Source organism: Tachypleus tridentatus, chromosome 3, assembly GCF_004210375.1.
Source record: "Tachypleus tridentatus isolate NWPU-2018 chromosome 3, ASM421037v1, whole genome shotgun sequence".
Classification (NCBI taxonomy): Eukaryota; Metazoa; Arthropoda; class Merostomata; order Xiphosura; family Limulidae; genus Tachypleus; species Tachypleus tridentatus.
Genome location: NC_134827.1, coordinates 1,024,512 through 1,047,479, shown reverse-complemented (window position 1 = coordinate 1,047,479; position 22,968 = coordinate 1,024,512). Strand labels below are relative to the sequence as shown.

At 29.6% G+C, this 22,968-nt stretch overlaps 1 protein-coding gene and 1 long non-coding RNA gene across 3 annotated transcripts; one reads left to right on the top strand and one right to left on the bottom strand.

Moving 5' to 3' along the window:
* The first annotated feature begins 1,437 nt into the window (after window positions 1-1,437).
* On the top strand, window positions 1,438-13,394 carry LOC143246184 (bifunctional 3'-5' exonuclease/ATP-dependent helicase WRN-like). 2 transcript variants are annotated; one of them, XM_076492397.1, is made up of 7 exons: window positions 1,438-1,462; window positions 3,311-3,592; window positions 6,215-6,332; window positions 6,659-6,923; window positions 7,141-7,393; window positions 7,991-8,137; window positions 9,046-13,394. In XM_076492397.1, exons 4-6 carry the CDS (start codon window positions 6,726-6,728, stop codon window positions 8,095-8,097), a joined length of 558 nt encoding a protein of 185 aa, XP_076348512.1. In that variant the 5' UTR covers window positions 1,438-1,462; window positions 3,311-3,592; window positions 6,215-6,332; window positions 6,659-6,725; the 3' UTR covers window positions 8,098-8,137; window positions 9,046-13,394. The 2 variants fall into 2 exon arrangements, with proteins under 2 accessions (XP_076348512.1, XP_076348511.1); XM_076492396.1 differs by lacking the exon at window positions 1,438-1,462 and adding an exon at window positions 1,979-2,026.
* Window positions 11,056-22,503, bottom strand: LOC143246187 (uncharacterized). Its single transcript, XR_013025835.1, has 2 exons — window positions 17,656-22,503; window positions 11,056-12,105 (listed from the first exon to the last, which is right to left on the bottom strand). It is a non-coding gene; the product is annotated as an uncharacterized LOC143246187 (long non-coding RNA).
* Between the last annotated feature and the right edge of the window lie 465 nt (window positions 22,504-22,968).

Genomic DNA, 22,968 nt, shown 5'->3' with positions numbered 1-22,968 from the left:
AATGGTGACTACTACAGTTCAGATAATAAAAGTATCAAAAGAAATGCTAATTGTTATCAATCAAATTGGTAAAATTTTCTGTTCAACATTAAAAGAATTGGAATTTTACAACTAAAGAAAGTAACTTTTAATGTTTTATTCAAAACAGTCTCCAAATAAAATTTTAGAAATTTCAAAGCATAAAACAGTGCCAGAAGTAAGTGATTTTTTTAAAGCCAAAACTAGATACTGTATAGTAAGTTTTCACTAAGTTACATCATGTGATTTGGTTAAGTATTTTCACAGTGAAAAGGAAAAATTTGGAGGATATCAATCACACACACATCTAAAAGATAACTGGAAATTAGTAATATTTTATTAAAATAATATACAGCTATTGAATAGAACAGATTAGAACTGTTTTAAGTATTTGCTTAATGTAATTTATTATTGAGTCACAGATGGTATGATGGAATTCACTCTCTAAATTAGTACAGGTAAATGTCACTGGTTTTTGACACTTGCCACAATATTACCTTATAATTAAAATGCCTATACAGGTAGTACCTCTGAAATAGTTTTATTCCTTCAACATAAACATGAGATGCTACATGAAGTTGTTTATAACCAAGTATTTTTACATATGATTCATTAGAGTTTAACAAAAATGGCCAATAATCCTTTTTGAGAAGCTGTTATTGAACCACTGTAATAGTAATCAAATCAGAATTGTAGCTACTCATTTATAAATATTTGTAAAGGTACTGTAAATTTTTTAATTGGCAACTATAATTTTGTAAAGTATTAACCATTGCATGCCATGCTGTATTGATTGAAATATCAAACTGATTGTTTAACAAACTAAAGTTGTTTCAGGGTTTATAAAAACAAATGCTGTTTCTAGTGCAGCCTTTATATTAATTCATCAGTCAGCCTCAGATTCAAAAATGTATATAGACACAAGTGAATGTAAGAACACAAAAAAAATTATGTTTTGGTTGTATGATCATTCTGATTTGACAATGATATTCCATGGTAAGAAGCTTTAATTTTGATTGTATCATGTAGGACTACTGAATTAGTACAAATTTGATAATTTTACAAAATCTACAGATGAACATAAATACCTTGAAAGTTACAGTTTTGAGAGAAAGTATTTTATATTTGACCAGAGTAGATTGTCTTTAATCTTAGAATTACAAGCTTTTAATTTTTGTACCTTTCACTGTTTCTGGAATTCATGTGTTGCAACATGTCGAGTATTTTATGTTTTTGCCTATTATAAGCTTCACTGCTAAAAACTGTCCTAAAAAAATAAGAGGAGGTAAAATTACAAATTTTCGTTGTATAATATATAGGGGGCCATGGTAGTAGGTGATAAGGTTAATAGTAATATAGGTGATTTAAAAAACTTTTTGATTGTCATCTAATGCACTTTAACTTTTAAACAGAGATAAGAAAGAAGATTGGTGGAAGGCATTAGGTGAGTTTATTTAGGAAAACTGAGTAAGGTAATAATTAGAACAATTGCTTATTTAGTTTTTAAAACGAATAAAAATTTGTCTTGTAAAATGTTTAGCATTAAATTTAATGGTTTTTCATATTTTATCTGACACCAGGTACAAGGTTAGCTTGACTTGCATATAATTTTAAATATTTTCACTTTATATATTTTTTGGCTTGTCCCTCTACATTTTAATTTTTTTAATGATACCTAGTAGTTTTCTATTCCATGACTGATGGATTTATACTAGGTAAGCTAATGTCAAACTCAAGTGATTTTGAATAGTTCACTATTCTTTTTTTAAGATAACTTTTAGTAACTGTGATGTAGACATTTAATTTTACTTAAGTAAAATGAATTTAAATAAATGGTGCAAATTCAGTTCCTTCCCCCACTGTTTAATAACTTTTTATTTATATACCATTATGTTTTCAAGAGCTTCGCATCTGGTAAGTGACAAAACTTAATTGATTAGTTTTATTTATTTATTTCTAGTTAAGCAGAAAGCTCCACAATGGGCTATCTGTGCTCTGCCCATCACAGGTGAAAAATCAAAGTTTCAAGCATTTACAGTATGGTATATAATAACTAATTCTGATTTGTTTATTAGTAGTTTGTGTGAAATTATGTGATATAATAGGGCCAGTAAGGAAAGATTTTTGTAAAATTATTATTTTTTTGTATGATGATGTAATGTCACACAAACTACCAACAAAAAGCTGAAATGGATTTGAATAATAAACACTACACAGATATAAAGGAATGTAATCTATAGCAATACCCAGTATCTGTTAACTGTTGCTTGCCTAGTGGAATTTGACCAATTTATGTAATTTCTGTTTTATTTTGAATTGTGTTTAACATTATTAAAGTAAAACAAATTGATGGTCACAGTATATGACTTAATTTTAAAAAATACTACATCTTCACAACTATATTTCTCTGAAGCTTGAGTTCACAATTGCATTTAAACACTTTTTAGGTTCTTTCGTTCCCCTGGAATATCGACAATCCTCTGTTCATTTATAAATGCACATATGTTACAAAGTTTTAGGCATAGTAATGTTTTAAATGTGTACAGTTTCTATGTTTTGTGAAAGCTGTGAACTTGTGTAAAATTAACAAAAAAATATTTTCAAGAAACTGTATTTTAATAATTATAAATCAATTTCAATATAAAATTAAAAGAAATTGGCAAAATGATTAGACAAAAGAAAACAGGTTAAAATGTATATGTACCTAAAATATTTTCATAAAAGGAAAGTGATTATTTAAGCTTTTAATCACTCCATTGCTATATCAGATTAGTTCTTGTTAAGATTAAAAGTAAGAAGAGTGCATCCATAGGACTGACAGTCAGACTATTTTTTGGATGGGGACAGTAATAGTGTACTTATTCACACTCAAGTTGTTAATGAAAAACTAAGGAGATTCTGATCTAAATGGGCAATACCTAATTATTGCTGGTAAAGCAGACCCCCATTTTTTAACTGTTTGAGCTGGTTTCAATTTCACAAACAGGACTCATCCTTGGTTCTGTTATCAGGGTAATGGGACAACTTTTCTGTACTATTTCCAACACTCCTTCATAGCCTTGGATTGAAGATGATACTTGTTACAAATATATGCTCTTCCATCTTGGTTAAATAACCCTGAGGAACATACAGCTAGTAAGGCAATTTGTTTGAATGTCAAACTATTTTATTATCAAAGTATCTTATTTTGCACTTTTTTAAAATGAAGAGTATAATTTATATCTCAGATTCTGTTTTTGAATTTTATCATTTTCCAGGACTTATTACAGATTTTTTTTTATTCTCCATCTAGCAAGAGTTTTAGTGTGTGAAAAATACTTGGTGGAAAAGCCCATAGGTGATATTGGAGGCTACAAACCATGTAGTAAACAACAGTTTTATAAAATTGTGCTTTCTTCAGTTGCTCAGGGTGGCTTAGAAAGACACAAAAAGATAAAGACAAAACATGTTTAATGCTAGAAAGAAGTCTGGAACTAGAGAATTTAGAGTGTGAACAACATCCACAACCTTCACTCATTCTTTCACAGGCAAGGAACCAAAATGTACCTGTTGATGGAAAAGGATTATCTAAAGAGTAAGTCATGTACATTATATGCACACACAAATAACACCAAAATGAATTTATAAAAGGTAAAAAATTACATTTAGCTTAAACATAGCTTTAAAAATGTCAACACGTTCAGCACTTTGAATTTAATGATGCTTAGTAGTTTTGTTAATATAGTGTAGTTTCTTTTAAACAGTTTTTAACAATTCCTACTGTATCTGAGCTTGACACAGTACCAATGTTTTTCACCTTTAACTCCTACCTGATAGAAATATATGTTAAAAATGTGCTTTAAGGTATTGATGTATCTAATCTGTTTTATAGAATTTCTCAAATTATTGTTATTTAGGAAATTAAGAGAAATATATTTCTAAGTCGAGTTGTCTTATGTTTTTGTACATTATTAAAGCAACTTGTGCAAGCCCTACAGTAACATTTTTCATGTGCACAAACTTTTGTAATCTTCCACTATTTGAGGATGTCCATTTTCTCAGAGAATTGTGATCTTAATCACCTTGTAAAGGGTAGCGTGCTATGCAAGGTCTTTTGTAGCCAGTTTTAGGTAACAATACCATCATCAGTTCAGAATTGTAGTTTAGAGCAAATAAAGCTTTCTACTTCAGTAGGCTTGATTATGGAAAATTTCAGCTGGTGAAGCTAACAACTTGAATATCAAGTTCCACCCATCTTGATTATAGTATCTTGCTTGATGGTGACTCTGAATATTGTAAGGTAGCTCCAAAGCTTAAGTGAGCTGATGATTTTATATGTAATTGTAGTAAATACTAACCAGCTTTAAAAGTTACATTAATCTTAAAGTAATTAACTTTTCATTCTTTAATTTAGTTTGTATGCAAACTTACAAATACTTTGATTTTTAACACTTTAACCATATCACGATGGGCCAGGATCACAGGTCGTGTCATTGTGGTTGTTAGCTTGTATTCAAAATTTTATTGAACTACTATGTTACGGATTTATGTCAGTAAATTTGGAACCAAATTGTAGATATAATTCAAATTTTAGTATTATACATCAGTTTATTTCTTAATTTAAAAGTAAATAGTAAAAGAACACATCTTAATATTGATTTTCATTAGTCAGATGATATGTTGAAGGCACCAGTGGTTCAAAGTAGATGTTTGTGATGTCAAAATACTTTTCATTTTGCTAAAATGTATATGGCTTATGTTCTGAATCTAAAACAGTGGCCCTGTTCACCTCTTTCTTTTTCTGAAATGGGCCCTTATATGTACTAAATTTAATACGTGATATGTGAGGAACCAATTAACAGCTTAGAATGTCCCTAAGTGGTGTTTTCAGTCATTTTAATGTGGGAAAAAGCCACCTCATTCATTTGAATCAAGATTTCGAGGAGACAGATTGTGGATTTAGTCTAAAAAATATGAAATTTCAAGGAGAATTAAGTACAGCTAAAATCTAAAAAACAAAATTTCTTTTTGTTTTATATCCTTCACATGTGAAATTTTAAAAAGGCTTAGTAACCTATGTCAAGCAGCAACAGAGTACAAAGTACATGGCTAGGATATAATTGTTTGCTCTTCTTTATTTACTACTCTATATTTTAAGAAAAATAAGTTTAATAACTTGTTTCTAAATAGTAATAATCTATATACACATATATAATAAATGAAATTTTACTGTATATTACAACAGAATACTAATCTACTAAATCACGACCAAGACAAGGCCAGTTTTCTATTATTGGATATGATAACATAAGTGCATGTATGCATTATTAGTGCAAGTAATATTAGCCAAGTACGATTAGAAGGTCAATATAATAAAAATAATAAATACATATAAATATATAAAATTATGAGATGTTTAGGCTAAACATTTGTCATTTCTTGTTATCATCTGTAGTCATTCTAGAATGAAAAAACATAATCTGAGATCAGTTAAATTGACAGACCCCACCTCGTTAGGGTAGAGAAAAATAACATAGAAGTCTTACTGAAAACAAATGTTTGAAATGTATTTGGGAGGTTTTAGGTATTACAAAAATAATAATTGAGATTTTTTGGACAAAAAATAGTTTTAATCATAACATGAAAATCACTTTGCACTTATACTAGTAATGGAACAGGCTTGATATTTCATAAACAAATCTTTGCTAAAAATGCTTCATTAAAAATCTGATTTTTTGTGTGCAAAATACTTGTAATCTTTACTAAAAGTCTATCAGATTTTGTAAAGATAAATATAATGCATCACAAGTTAAAGTATAAATACTTTACTCATGCAAATGTGTATATGATCTTGTGAATATTAAACTGAGACTGTAGTGAAAAGGTTAATGGTGTGTCTTAAAACACCCTTCTAACAACTACAGCTTAGTCAAGAACATGAATGATAGCTATCTGTTATTAAACTGTGAGAAAACAACTTTTACTATAGTAATTATTTTGCATTGTTAGCTTAGCATACTGATTTAGAACTAACTAAAGTTTGTGCGATATTACTGGGTTTATAGTTGAAAATATTAACAGAAAGTGTACCCAACTGGTAAAATACATTCAAATCATTATATTTGGGACACTATGTAATTAACTATGCTCATTCTTTTTTTTTTTTTAACCCTACATACTGATCTATATAGGTAGTTAATATTAATTTTTCCAACAGACTTTTACCACTTGTACCCTGCAACACATGGATGTCAACTGAAAAGATCGTCACTGAAGGTCTGATGCAACCAAGGGGAGAAAGAAAGCCTGCTGATCCTCGTGAAGACAAACTCAAGGTAACAACCAAGATTCTAATATGCTGAAGTGTATGAAGTGGTAAACATTTAAATTTATTAAGAGACACAGTATAATACCAAATTCAAAGAATAATTGTTTCTTAGTCAAAACTTAGGATCTAGCTTTGTTTTGATTAATATCATATTTATTTGAGGTGTCCATTTTTAATTAGGTTTCTTTGTGCCAATTTTTTGGAGGAACTTGGGCACTCCTACTCTGTTAATTTAATATTAAATATTATGGATATAGGAAATGCTAAATTTAGTTCATAAGACTTTAATGGATAGTACTGTAATGCTAAAAGTATGTAATATAATTTCTATAGGGTGACTTGTATACAAAGCTTGTAATACTGTAACGAGATAGCTAGTGAAGAAGGACTACCACCATACATGGTAGTTAGTAACAAAAACCTGTTGGATGTGACAACTTATCGACCAACAACAACAGATGAACTCTGCAAGCTCGAGGGTATTCCAGAAGCACGAGTTTCAAAGTTTGGTAAAAAAATTGTTGACTTTGTTCAAAACTTTTGTGAGCAGCACAAGTGGAAAAGTGATTTATTACCTGAAAATCAGGTCACTAATAAGGTAAGATATAATGTACTCTTTCAGTTACCCAAGTTATTGCTCAGTTAAAATATTCCTCTAATAAGACATAAATAATTTCATAAATTTTAAACTTCAGTTAGACATTAAAGAACATAAAAATTAAGAAATAGTTGTCACCTTTACTTTTACAAAACATGGGTTGTATGGAGAAAAAATCATTTTAAAGCGATCATCTCTATTTATTGTTTTTTATTAGTTTGGGCCAAACATCGAACATTTAGCCAGAAACTTGACAGAGACCCAGAAAACCACTTACTATTTGTTTGAAAGCATGGGGAAAGACCTGGAGCAGGTTGCATCTGAGAGAGGCTTAAGTGTCAGTACTATTGTTAACCACCTCTGTTTAGCCATTCAGCAAGGGCTGCCTGTCAGCATAAGTCGTTTGGGCATAACACCTCACGTTGAGGAACTTATAACTAAAGCAATTCGAGCACCACCAATAAATTCAGGTAATTTTTACCAGCTTCATTTAATAATTATCATACACTGATTCCAATTAAAACTCAAAATATGAAGAAAACTGCTAATATGTTACAGATAGTACCATAATAAAAACAAAAAAGCCCAACAAATGCCTGAAGCCTGTACCCATGGTAAAGCAGGCCATGTACTGAAACAATTAAACAAACTTAAACTAAATTTTACCTGTTGATTTATCTTTTTAAGTATATTCTTCACTAATCAACAAAATGAGTAAAATTGCACTAATAAATGTTAGAACAACGAATTGCTAATGAACAGCATGAAATCTCTTCCCCTTTCCCTTGGAATTATAGTAAATGTAGAAACACTTAATAAAAGTAATTGCATTTGTATTGTGGCTTCTAAATATCAAGCACTCCAGAAAAGAACGTGTACCTCACACAATAAAAAGAAATTATAATAACTTTTATAATAAATATTTGAGAGAAGAAAAAAGGGTTGAAACTGCTGTAACAGAAAATTATTGGTCAAAGTTGAGCAAATATTACTTTTTCTTCATAAACCATGTATATAAATTTCATTTGTTATTGTTTATGCAAGTTTCTCATTACTTATCTTCACAGATATCAGTAGGTTAACTCCAGTCAAAGACCAGCTACCTGATATTGTGGAAATCAATCACATAAAAAATTGTTATTGCCATACTGAAGTGCAGATTTGGGGTTACTGATGCTTTACCACAGACTGTAGTAGATTCAACTCTCACTAAGGTATTGCTGATATTAGGAAGAAAATATAATTTTTTTTTAATGAAACCTTAAATCCATTAATAATGTCAAATCTTTGTGAAAACATACACTGAAAGTTCAGACTACCTGGATTATATATAATCTTGGTGTTTCTCAGGGGTAATATACTTAAAAGCATTGAAAATAATTCTTAATGAACATATTTATAATTTACCTGCACCATCTTGTTTTTATACTTTTTTTTTTTATTTGCAAAATACATGAAAACTGATAACCAAAACCTTATATGAGGGCTTTAGCTAAGTAAAATATTTGTAACCATTTAATCTAGGGGTCTAGATATAAGCTGATTAAAGAAGTATTTATGTATGTGGCTAATTGGATATTTTGAACTTAATAGCAAATCAGGAAAAATAATAAATTTAATTAAATGTGTAAATAGTTTTAAAGCATATTAATATAGACATTATATTCGTGTTAATAATATGTAACTGCTGTTGTGATATAAATCCATAGTTAATATAATCTTAAATGATAAATTTCAATAGGTGTCATGTTTCTGGAACTTTTGAATCCATTTTTTTGTTATTCACAAGTTTATTAGTAATTTGTAAATAGCATTACATAATCTGAGCTAGAAGGTTTAATATTTCCTCAAGCATTTTTTGTTTTATCCACAAGGTTTTCCTAGTTAGTTGTGGGTGGTTTACAATACTATAATCTGCTGGTATTCATAAGAATTATGCAGTTATCCCACTGATTCAACTCCAACAAAAAAATAATAAATGGTGTATAAAAGAAGCCAATCCTATAACTGATGGTACATTGTTTTATGTAGAAAGTCAGTATTATGAAAGAAGCAAATTTTAAGCAAAATCATTTATGATTAAGATGAGTGTAATTATTAATTATTGTATTCCTTCTTTTAGTTCTCTCAAGCTCCATCCAGAACATCAACTAGTGAGCCTTCTTCAGATATTCAGTGTGGAAAAAGAAAGCTACCTGGCTGGTTAGGAAATAGCACCCAACCACACAAAATTAACAAACGTCTTAAAAACCATTCTCTGTTCCTTCGGTAACAGTAGTGTAAACAAAGTTTATGTTCTGTGTCAACTGCCAAAAGCATTGAAAAACAAACAAGATATCTGTCGATAAACTTTTTTCTCTCCCTTTGAAACCTTAAATAATCTTTATTACAATGTTGATAGTACATGTTGCTGTTTTAAAGAAAAACATGTCTGATTCATATGCATTTTGTATATTGTCAAATGTTATTTTATTTGTGTGCAAATACAATGGATGTTTATGAAAGTAAATATTTCACTTAATATAAATGCTAATAACCTCTACAATTTTAACATTTTTTAACCCTTTCAATGTGTCTAGGACATATATCCCAGCTACCACAAACAGGTACAACTGTAAGATTTAGATATGAGAAACTGTTGTAAGTCCACAGTGTTTCATTGTGTGTCTTATTTGTTTAAACTCCATTATGCTCGTGTGATCCTAACTAAACTGAGAAACTTAAACCAAAAAAACTTCGGTAGGAGAAATGCCATTTCTTTCATCCAATGATGCCAAAAGGAAAAACTAATCCCTAGTTTTCATCTTGTACAAACATTCTTTGTGAATGCACAAGGTGCATACAAATTTCAGCACAGTTGTTGTCTTGTGGCTCAATAGTATGTCTGACAGTTTTGGAGTATTTAGTCTAGGATTTTCATCATCAAAATCTCTGCATTTCTGTTCTATTCTGGCAAGTGTTTGTCCTTATTAATTATATTTTTTTCTTTAAAGGTTTTTCATAAACACAAAAACACCCCTGCTTGGGCTTTTCTCTGAACTCCTAGATAGGTCCTCTTTTCTTTAGAGTTATCATTCCATGGGTGTATTTTTAGGTGGTGAGAAATTACATTTTCAACTGATTTTTTTAAACTCTCATTGGATATTTGACTTCATGATAAAGCACTATATCTCTGTATTGATTTATTTATATGATATTCACATCAACAAAACATTTATTGAACATAAACACTTCTGCATCTTTTCACTAAACACAATCACTCAACAAAGATGTGCCTTCAATGGCATTGACATGCCATCATAGTTGCTTCGAATATATTACCTACAATATGAGTAATGCATGAGCAAAAGAAGTTAAGAGTGCATGATGTCCAGTGATTACTCTAAAGATCTGGATTGTGTAGCACACTGGTGCTTGTAACTCCTCTGAGATTAACTGCCCTTAATGACCACACTAACAGAGGATTGACCATTATCATCTTATAGTACTGAGTTGTTACTTTGTCAAAGAGCAAGTTTTTTCATATCTGAGAGAATGTTTTCCTAGATACACAAAATACTGGAAAACCAATAAGCCTAAATATTATTAAAATAAGTTACCTGCAGATTTGACCTTCCACTATCCTCTTAATCCATTGTTGCTGACAATTTGAATTGTTTAGACATATTAATTATTGCATTTTATAAATTCTGAACATAGGTATGTTTCAACAGTATTCATTACAATTCGTTTTGCTAGAGTACTATAAATTTATAGAGCATGTTCAACTAACTCCATTAACATGTTAACCCTTAAATGGCAGGAACGTTGTAGGTAGCAGCTCAGCACAGCTGTAAAAGATTAGACAAAAATTTCTTAACACTCCTACGAAAAGTGGGGTCTAATAGGCCCCAGAGCAACTTGAAAGGTTATTAATATTAGGCTAATAATTTTGTATTTAAATGAAATTGCCATTTAAATCCATTAATGAATGGATTAACGAGATTCCCACTGTCCCTATCTACTATCTAGCGAAACCACAGCCAGGGGAACGGGCTTGGAGAAATCAGGACTAGAAACGTCTTTTCGTAGGAGTGTTAAACATAATCTTTCACATTTTCATTATGAATTTTGAACAAAATGAAAAGGAATGCATAGTAAAGACTTGTTTATTAAAAGTTCCAATATTTTTTAAAGTATGAAAATTATTAAAACATTCTTCACAGCAGTTAGTCACCATCTTTTGCTTTTCTTTTCATGTTGTGTGACATTGTCTTTACCCACTTTTTGTAGCTCCTGAGAATGGAATGCTTTCCAATAACTGGCAAATTACATTGTAACTATACATGTTATAAGAACTTAAATTTGAGACGTCACTTACATGAAAAAAAAGATCTTCTAGTACCACACATTTACAAAGGCAATCAATTTGTCCAACTTGTATAATCTAAAACTATACTGGGTTTGGTTATTGGTTGTTTAGTTTTGTGATAATCCTTTTCACTATTTCATTTCACCTTTATGTATCATATTAAGCAAAGTAACAGGACATTTGTCTTTCAATTGAAATGCTAAAATATTCCCTTGCTTCTCAGTTTCAACATCTCCCTTCTGTAGAGGTGCAAATTTAAGGCATGTTCTTCCAATTAGTTTTAACTGTTCTATAAAAACCAGTTTCAGTTTCAAAGATCTTTATCCTAAATCTGTGGCTCGTGCTTGGAATCAATACAGCCCTTGAAAGGAATCAAAGATTCATCAATAACTAGTTTTGAGATGGTGAAAATGATTCCTTTTCTTTATTCTTCACCATTGTAAACACTTCTCAAACTTTCCATAATTGATCATTTGCAAAGTACAAATATCTAAGAATCTCCCTGAATCAATCTTAAGTAACAGATTTTGGAAAAACTGGAGTTCCTATAAGGGGATCATTTGTCCAATAATCAGTTAACACATCTTCTTTACAGGTGGCATAAGAATCACCAGAGCAAACAAAGTGTACATTTGCTCAATAGTTGTATCTTCCCATTTCTTACTTCGTGAAGTAGAGGGAGCGTTACTTTCACTTTCTTCGGAATTAAAGGATTTACAAAACTCATAACATCTGTTTGTTTCTTGCATAGTATGGTTCATTATACTTTGACTGAATATAGCAGTAAAATGTTCATATTCTTTAGATTCATCTGTGAGTTGAGCTTTTCTACTATCAAAAGAATGAATAAATGGATCAAAATCAGGATACCTTCCCCACTGTGAACCAGTGGGTTCTAATTCACTATATCAAAATAATGTTCATAGCTTAAAACAATTGAATTTGATCATAATGAAAATTTTGGAATAATTTTCATATTCTAATACTTCAATTTCATCTTTTGATGAAAACTATTTTCACTTCATTACCTTAGCTTCACACCCTTCCTTTTCTGCTCCATGACATACACTGAGGAAAAATGACTCACATGCAATGCTTTGATTGGGTTTCTAACTGTTGTTTTTAGCCTGTATCATCAACTGATTATGGCTACCAGTTAAGGGTTAATGAATATGATCCCAATACAGTTAGAAAAACCAGGTATTTCCAACACTTAAACATGCTTTATTCTTTCTGTATTGATTCATGTAACAGAGCTAGAAAATAACCTATATAATAGTTAAAACATGTAATGTCCTTAAATATTACAAAGATTTTAACAATAGGATAAAAGTAGCTTGTATAATTACCTTTAGAAAATATTACTTCCAGCTTGAAAATTTGTTGTACAATAGCGGTGTCGTAAAATGAGCATTTAGTTTTTCTCCGATAATTACGTTTTGACTACGTAATCTATTGTTAGAAAATGTATTTCATAGCACTTGTCACATTTGAATTTTACTATGGATAGAAGCTAGTATTTTCCTCTTTTAACAACTACTGACATCTTCCAAGCACCTACAGTTAAGTTAGAAAAAACATTAATACAATTACCCAGTTACTTGTTTTATTGAATAAAAGTAGATACAGTTGTAGATATATTTTTATTGTAAGTTATCAACTAAATAATTTAAAGTGAACTACAATGATATTCTAATTAAACAGGTGATGATGCCAGTATGGTTATAATGTGTAGGTCAGTGAAGATTAACTGGCTCCTACCCTCAAATAATAAACATTTTTTACAAATGTACTCTTTAACCCTATCATTTCAAGTTGGGTGGAATCCACTCAGCTCATAGTTGTGAAAGTATCTGTGAGAGTAATACTATAATTTTTGATAAAGTGTGCATATGTTTACAATATTTTGCAAGTTACTGGAAAACATTAAAAAGCTTTTGGACACAATATCAGGTTTTCAAATTAAGTATAAAGATCTTTGTCTTTTCTTTCAAAATGTTGACTATCCAACATGGAGAATAATTATAAAATTCTTTTTATTGTCACTATCAAATCTGAATCTTTGAACATGTTTGGTAGATATGACTGATCTTATAACCACAATAAAAGATTGGAGGAAATAATTATACATTCTTTTTTTTTCTTTCAGGAATAACTACAAATTATAAATTGAAAACACAAATGTTTAATCTAACATTATACATTTATATATTATTATTTTTATTATAATGACTTTTCAGCTACTGTTGGCTAATATGACAGAAGTTACAATAAGAAAAGGGAAAATAAAAATAAAACTTTTTAGCATTTAATAGGGGCAATATGAACACTAAGAAATTAGTCTTAATACTACCTGGTCAAAAGTTTAAGACCATACTAAAATGAAGTGTTAATCGGTAAACACATAACGAAATTTAGTCATTTGTGTTCAAGCATTAGCATTGTGAACATCTTCCACTGACATCTCCTGTGTTACACTGGGTAAAAACATGGCAAAGGCTAAAAAGGTTCTCTCTCAACGTGCCATCGTGGATGAGATTGGGCATTGTAAATTTCTTAAAAGACCTTGAGGGATACGGAATGTGAATTTCAAGAGCTTTGAGAAGGAGGACACCAGCTGGTCATTGAACCAGATTAAGGCCCTTATGGATGCAAAATGCAGTTCAAGACCAATAAGATGGCATCTACGAGAAAAAAGGTTTAAAAACCGTAAACGTCCTCAAAGTCCACACCACAAAACAACTCGGTTAAACTTTGCTGAGAAGCATCAAACATGGGACGTAGAAAAGTGGACGAAGGTTTTGTTCTCTGATGAGAAAAAATTTAACTTCGATAGTAATGTTGGAAGCCATCTGTACTGGCAAGATAAGGATATCCCACCAGAGACATTTTCTACACGACACAGTGGAGGAAGTTCCATCATGATCTGGGGTGCCTTCTTGTTCCATGGAACAATGGAGGTTTAGCTTATACAGGGGCATCAGACAGCAGCTGGCTACATTGGCCTGTTGGAGAAAGCATCCTTACTGACTGAAGGTCCTTGCTTGTGTGGAAGTGACTGGATCTTTCAGCAGGACAATGCTGCAATCCACAATGCCCACAAGACAAAGGACTTTTTCATGGCGAATAACATGATTCGTTTGAACCATCCGAATGTTCGCCCGAACTGAACCCCATTGAAAATGTTTGGGGGTGGATGGCAAGGGAAGTCTATAGAAATGGACGTCAATTTCAAACAGTACATGATCTTTGTGAAGCCATCTTCATCACTTGGAATAACATTCCAGCCAGCCTTCTTCAAACGTTTATATCGACTGTGCCAAAGCGAATGTTTGCAGTTATTCGCAATGACAGCCATGCAACTCGCTACTGAGACCTCTTTGTTGGGTATTTCCTACCCTGTTTAGGAGTTCTTTTTGGTATGGTCTTAAACTTTTGACCAGCATGTATTTAGGTTAATTTCATAGTGTTCACATTTTCCCTTTAAAATGCTAAAAAAGTTTATTTTTATTTTCCCTTTTTATTTTCATCTTTTGAAATAAGTGGTTGAGTCTAACAGTGCAAAATGCATATTTTTCTTTATGTTCATTGGCCTTAAGATTTTGGCCAGCAGTGTATGGCATATAAAGAAGTAATTGTATATCAGGGGCTGTTTTCAAAAATGAAAAGGGTTGAGCAAGGCCACTGTGTTTGATTCAGAACATGAGTGATATCTCAGCAAACAGAAGAGGCAGGAATTTCTTCTACATTCTAGCTTATCAATATCGGTAAGTTGAGATCCTAATTTGTACAAAACTACATGCTTTGTATTTTGATTTCAAAGATATCTAATTTGAATTATTGTTACATTCAACATACCATATGACACGAGAAATTGACATTTGGGTATTTTTTAATTTAGAAATTAAATATGTGATATGAAAACTTGAATTATAATATACAGCTTTATACTAAAGTTAATAACATAAATTCCTAAATATAATAGTTCCATAAAATTTGAATATGCAATAACATGGTCTTTGACCCAAGACTCAGATGGAAAGGGTTAAGGCAAAAGTTAAAGACAAACAGTTTCTGTAATAACTGATAATAAAACATTCATTATATAATTATTAAAATTCCTTTTACTTTCTCCTCTGAAGTCTTAATATCAGCATTTTTTAAAAATATCTGGAAAAACTATTTCACTGACATTAGTTTTAATATTTTCATTTTCATATTCTTTAGTTAGTATTTCATCTAACAGAGCTACATTAAATACAATACTTTTTACTTAAGTTTGCATACAATATTTATATAAAAATCGATAAATAAATTTACACTAGTTTAAGTTATTCAGTAAACTTAATATAATTATTATTTAGTGTAATACCTTCAACATTTCAGCATATTGTGTTTCTCTGTTATCTCATTTAATAAGTCATTTTTTAAAATTAGTTCTCACAAAACCTAGAATTACAGACCTTTTTACCACAGCTGTAAAAATTAAGTTAAAAATAAAACTGTGTAAAGGTGATGATACTTTACATAATAATAAAGTACTGATTTCAGTAGTATCTGTCAAAACTTTATATGTATCCTTTATATTAAAGATTTTGTTACAAAAATTAGAAAATGTAATATCTACAGCATATAAACAGAGAAGTTAAATCCAGAGATGGTAAATGATTTATCACAACTTATTAAACAAAGAAATAAAATGTATAGAAACATAAAAAATAAACTACCAACTGCAGATGATATAATTGTATTTTCTAATTTTGTAACAAAATCTTTGTATAATTTTTTTACAGATACTAGTGAAATTAGTTTGTTTTATTACTGTAATTTATTTTCAATACTTCTTTATCATTATTACCTTTATACAGTTTTATTTTTAAATTAATTTTTATAGATTCATGGTTACTGTTTTCTTGCATAGATCTGTTTTAACATGATCAAGACATGTATTTCATTGTTCTCTAGTAGTAGTAGTAGTTTGTACAAAAAGATAAAAATCAACTACAATATTTTTATATACTTTTAGGTTATTTTCTTAAGATTTAAAATTTATATGGTTCTAAAATGTACACATTTTTCACTAAAATACTTTAATTGTATAGCATAAGCTCATATATACACTACTACTGAAACCTATAAATTGCTATAATATTAAAATTGGTATTTTTTATAAATACAGTATATACTTACTGCTTTAGCTGTTACAACTTCAGTAATTACTTTTTGTACACTAATTTAATTGCTTATAAATACTAAAGTACTTCCTGATTTATTATGAATTCCAAATTTACATTTTATATCCATCTATATTGTAAAAATTTAACTTCATTTTTGGTCCAAATTTCTGTAAGTAACATGTGATTTTCATTATAATTAACTGTAAAAAATATACAAGAAAAACTCAAAATCCTTATTTAAAATGAGTCTGTTCATTTGTATTATATTAATAAAATTTGAACAAACAAAGGACTAACTCTTATATGGATCATCATCATTTAAACCTATTTATAATTTAGTTAAATATTGCTTGCTTTTAATTCTGATTAGGTTTTCATTTTTTGAGCTTCTTACTACTTTTCTTTTTTTAACCCAAACAAACTTATATTCCTGTTCGCAACAGTATGCTTGGTTGCACGGATGCCATGTTGATCACTAATTCTAAGTTGAACATAGTGTGTGTTTAATGCAAATTCTTTAGCATATATATGTATCAGCCTGCCCAGGCTTGTTACAAGAAAGGATTACTTCCATAAATAATGCTTTTACAACTACAGGAAAGTAAACATACATTATCTAATTTATTCAGGTACTGTATTCAGAGCTTGTGGTTTGCTGTATTAGTTATTTAATTAAAATATTTAGTCATCTTTTTTTAGACCATAAGTTTAGCATACTTTTGTTTTATTGCTTCTCAAAGTTAAGTTTGTCATTAAGTAAAAAAGCTACAAAATGGATCATCTTTGCTGTACCCAACTCAAATATCAAAATCAGATTTTCAGCATTTAATTCCTTAAAACCTAATCCTGAATCATCAAGTGGCATATAATAAATAAGTTCTCTGAGCTTCATCCCAAAATAATGCATTATTAGCTTTTATATTACGAGTTTCAGAAAACAGGTAGATCTATCCATGTTTATGATAAATAATAATATATTGAAAGTTTTATGTGAAGTTACAAAACTTCTTAAACACCTTTTAGTTTAGTGAAGTCTTAACTCCTTACATTTCACATATTCATATCCAAGAGGAACATAGAAATAATTCTTCTCACCAATTTAAAACAACTGTAAGAGTATAATGTATTTAATTACACTTGTAGTGTGATTGTACTTCTTTATAACAGATCTGCAATTAAAATAAAAATTTAACTTGGATCTTACCTTATTCCTTAGTGTAAGGTGATCAATTCAAGACAAGGGCCAAAGAATTACTTCAACTGCTGTTTAATGTTCCATTGGCTTGCAATAAAGTCACTATCATCTTTCAGTGGAAAACAGTAATCCCTGTATATAGGTTACATACCACTGTTATTATGAAAAATTTACTTAATTTTACAGAAGCAACTAAGGTATGGTGAAATATCAGTGCAAGTAGAAATTACAGTTAATCACTGTTTGTGATTTGCCACCCTTAATACATTTACCATGCAAATAGCAGATACCCTTTTTTCATTAATTGATAGAGCTATCTGCTTGTCAACATTCATATGTGAAGCATTTACTTTAACTTTATAATACATTAAAATAATATTAATAGTTGAAAATGTTACGAGCGGAAACTACAACAACAAAAATCTAAAATGTAACTGGGAACACTGAATATAGAACATTATTTAAATATACTTTGTCAAAAATATTAAAATATTACATATTTATATCAGCAGCAGGAAAAATATACAAGCAGAATTTCTTTAAGTTTTGAGTGACTGGTGATAATTGTATCTCAAATATTTTTTTCTGAACCCCTGGCACAAGAGATGTATTTCTTTTTTCTGTCAGATGAATCATAAATAATTACAAACTATTATCTGGTGATACATTTTACGATATTCAACTGTTCTTATGCAAATTTTTGTACGACGTAGTTACTGGTGGAGAACCTGTAACAGCAAGTTTATGAATCTTATGGTTATTATTTCCATTGTGTTTTCATGAATTTTGAAACATTTAATCTCCTTGAGAAAAAACATTTTAAATGAACCACTTCATAATGATATAAGACAGTGTGAAACTCTAGATTTGTGTTGGCAACTACGTGACATTTCTGAGTAACAACACAAGTAGTTTCAGACCATATAAACACCTGAACCAGGGGTGAAATTCTGCCAGAATTCTCATGTACTGAGTACTGAACTTATTTTTTATAGTAGTACTAGTACCAGGACTTATCCAAGCTGTTTTATTGTTTTTCTATGTTTACACATAGATTTTGTTTTTTATTTTTCAAAAACAGAACCACTTTAGTCAGCTCAGGACCTCTGTGTTTTTTTAACAGTATATTAAGTGATTTCCAAAATTAAATTACGTGACATTCAATGTAAAGTGAGAAGTAAACCACATGCATAAATACCTTGAAAAGCAGATAACTGTGAATAAAATAACTTGCAGTCATATTTTTACTTAATAATCACAATGAAATTGTTATTGTAATGTATTTTATTGTAACTATTTTTTTCTTTAACAGCTATAAAAGAGTAGAATGTTTCATAGCACACTACCACTTTGCAATGCAACATGCTAATGTGTCAAGGTACATTATATCAGAAACTCAACACATTATCAAAACACTTCCATAATCAAAATTTAAAAAATTGTTGTAGGAACTGTCATACTTTACCTTGACTGTTTTTATCTTTCATATAACACTATCTGCTAGGAATTTTTAACAACATAAAGGCTCATAAAAATGGCTGTGAGCTTTTCAAATACAAACATTTAGCTTTATCATCTGTTGACTGATTTGAGATCTAATTTGCCTTTTCATCAATGTATTTGATTACACTACACCCAATGTTTCATAAATTAATTTACTTTAATCTTGCCTAAAAGAATTTTAAGGTAGGCTAGTAGAGATCATGATGAGTAATAAATTTGAATCAGGTACACACACATGCCCTTTGCTTGGTATTGCTGGCATACAAAAATATTGCTAATAAAAGGGGGAGGAGGAGGGAGTCTCACAGATTAAAATACTCTAATCCTGCACAAGAGAATTTCAAGTGTTGTTCTTGTATGGGATTCCCTTTTATTTAACTCATTTTTTCTTCCCCATGGAATAAAGTATTTAAACATCCAAGTTCTTGTCTTCAGCTATGATAGCTTAATGCTGTTTTACTCTGTATGTAACCATAATCAGTATAAAGTTCGTATCTTTCATAAACATTTTAACATACTCATCACTATTCCCATTCAGATTTAGCAGCAGCACACAATAAAACACTGAAATTGATTATTTGAAAAAGAAATTAATACTAACTAAAACTTTAGAAAGTTTCTTTAGCATTTAGTTTTTCATGAAATTTTTCAAGAAAAAAAGTAAAAAACATTTTCCAAAAAAATTTCATGAAAGTGCCGGAATGTACAAGACATACAGGTTAAATATGACTTTTTTATTGTATTAAAATTAATTTTTGCAGTGTACTGAATTGTATGATTTGTTTGAAAATAAACAAATTTAAGGTCAAACAAGCTATAAGTGTCCTACAAATATATATTTAAATTCAAGGAGAGAGTAGTTCATTGCTGTGTGTATTGCAGGGGATCAAAGTATAAATCATGATATTTTAACTTTATCTTTTGACTTCAAGTTTATTGATGTACACTGACAATAGTTTTTCATTTAAACTGTAATATTGTAAAAGTTTTAATTTTGAAATAAATTCTCAGTTTCTATTTCTATCTTATACTTTGTCACTAGATTATTTCTTCCCATATATTACAATGCTCCAGGTAATTTTTTGCCAAAATCTATACAGCACTGATCAAATTTGTCTCAATTAGAATTTGCCAAAGGTGGTAAGTAATTCAGTATCATAGACAAACATCTGTATGGCAACTTGCATAGCAACTGAATTATATGTGTCAGTATTATCATATTTGGCCTCAAGATTGTACTGTAGAAACACGTATAATTTACACATTTATTTTTAATTTTCTTTGGATAGTTGGGTCATAAAATTTAATGTTTAGGCCTAACATTACAATTCTCATTAAACATTATCTTTTTAATTGTCACAAAGTATCCAAATTTTGTCTGGAGCCCATTTTATACAGAAAAGGCTCTTTCATAATCAATACTTACAACATAAAAGCATGAAACTATTTGACACAATTGTGATAAATTAGGAAACTGATCACTATGGGTTTAATAATCTTTTCTAAAAGTGTTCACTTTTGAGTTTTTATATATGCCTTTAAAATTAGACTATTCATTTCATACCAAATGACTTTTGTTAAGTGTGGGTATCACTGCAGTTTCATTAGTGTTTTTCTCAGCTTCATTTGACATTTTAATGAGTTTATTAGTTCCTTGAAAAATCAGTAACAGCCCCATATTCATCATCAAAAGAGGCTGAAGTATAATTTGTTTGTATGTTTTGTCTGTAGGTTTCTTTACACAATGTTACCAAAAATCTGATGTTAATTTAAGAGGTTCTAGAGGTTATGCAAATAAAATATATGAAGATTTTAAAATGAAAGCATAATTTATCTCTATCATAAAAATTTGTTAAATGCAAATACTTTATTTTAAAAACATTTTTTTAATACATGTGTATCAAGTTTACTAAATTACTGCAAATTTTTGTTAAGACAGAAACAGTGATAATTAATTTTCCAAGATGCTTGGTCCATGAAACATGCTACATTGTTAATGGTGGATGTGATACACATGATTTTATGCTTACAGGTGAGTTAAGACCAGAAAAACCAATCTACAACAAATTGAAATTACAAAGAAATGGCTTATTATAAGATAAATAAGACAGGAAAAATAATCATGTTTGCAAACTATGGAAAATATGAATATTTGAGGGTTCTATCAGCAACTGTTACCAATTCTAAAATTTATCATCGATGCATTGCTATCCAGACATTCGTAATTGCAATCTGTTGGTAGTTTGGTGTATCATCATACTCTTAGTTGTAATTTGCTTTTTTTTTCAAGCATAATACATCTGTGTTAAAAACAGTCACTTTCACAATGTGCAACCAGTTGGCACATCAATTCATACTGGAGCATCTAGGTGATGGTACATCTGTAATAGATGTGTATAAAATATAAAATGACAGGTATCTCAAAATATTATGGATATTTTATGCAGATATCTAGCTATTTTGGAGCTCTGCATTAGCTTACAAGTTTTATACAAATTATATTTATACTAATGTAAGTTTTGAGCTTCCAAGTTGTATTATTTACTAACATACAAACAAGAAATTTAACCCACAAGCTATGTTCCTCCTGTCACATTCTGTTTTTCAAAAAATGTCAATTTTCTGTAACATTTATTATTGAATTACTTTTAAATAATAAAAAAATATTTTACTTTAGTGAATTCTCTACAAAGCTAGTTCATTCAACTAAAGGTTTAGAAATACTTAGCTTCAGTTCCATTATCTGCCATTGTTGAGTTTGACCAGATTAAGAATTTTTAACCCACTTAAAGCTTACTTAGAAAACCAGTTAAATTAGAGTAGTTTTAATACATAATAATAATAATACTGTTTGTTTTAAACTGCATATATTTGAAATAAAAAAATATATTGTGAAAATCAACGTTACAAATAAAGTAGGCTTATGTACTTTGTCTATCTGGTGGCAAACAACCAACAGTACAGACACAAGTACTAAATAACTTGATTTTATGTAGATTTTTTATTTATTATTATAAAAGTAACAAAATGTAACAAACTGAAATTTTGTAGGTTAATAAATAAGAGAACTTGTATAAAAAAATAAATTAAATTTTTCTCTATCAGAAAAACAAGTGAACTGCTTTGTTAAACTAGTTAGAAGATTTTCAAAACAGTAAACTTAAAAACAGATGTAAACAGTTACAAGCCCAAGGCTGTTTAGGATAAGTAACTAATTGTCTCTTACAATTTGCAGTTATTCTATACATTATATATATACTTTTTGATTTATTTTATATTTTTCAAGTATTGCTACAGTTGTTATTAGAGAAAGTACAAGGCAAAGTATATTTTTCCCAGTAAGAAAATTTTGATATTCTTTTTAGGATGTTGTAGAGGATATTTAAATGAAGTATAAAAACTGTTAGATGAAAAAGAATTTTTTTTTTTAACTCTTTAACATGACAAATCACGTTGCACTCAAACGACTCAGAGTCTGGGCCAGACTGACTCACTAAATTCAAAGACAAATCTTTAGTAAATATACTTCTTATGTGTGCAACATACTTTTAATGTTCACTAAAGATAACCAAATTTCTTAGCAATTTACTTAATAAATTTGGAATGATAGTAAACATTGCTATGTATAGCCTCTCAGGACTGGGGGTTGGTGCACTACATTGAACAGTGTATGTTCTTTGTGCCTTTTTTTTTTCTTAAGTAAACAGTAATTTTTGCAAGTGGTATTTTTTTGTAACAGTACCTTATACTGCATTATGAAAAAATGATAAAGACCACTGCAAGTTGCTTGCTTACTTGTACAAACATCAACAGAGCCTT

Excerpts from the sequence above, each read along its gene's own strand:
- LOC143246184 (XM_076492397.1), top strand. The coding sequence starts at position 6,726 with ATGGTAGTTAGTAACAAAAACCTGTTGGATGTGACAACTTATCGACCA. Across the intron at positions 6,924-7,140 it reads AAAATCAGGTCACTAATAAG|TTTGGGCCAAACATCGAACA; the intron begins GTAAGATATAAT and ends GTTTTTTATTAG. Across the intron at positions 7,394-7,990 it reads AGCACCACCAATAAATTCAG|ATATCAGTAGGTTAACTCCA; the intron begins GTAATTTTTACC and ends TTATCTTCACAG.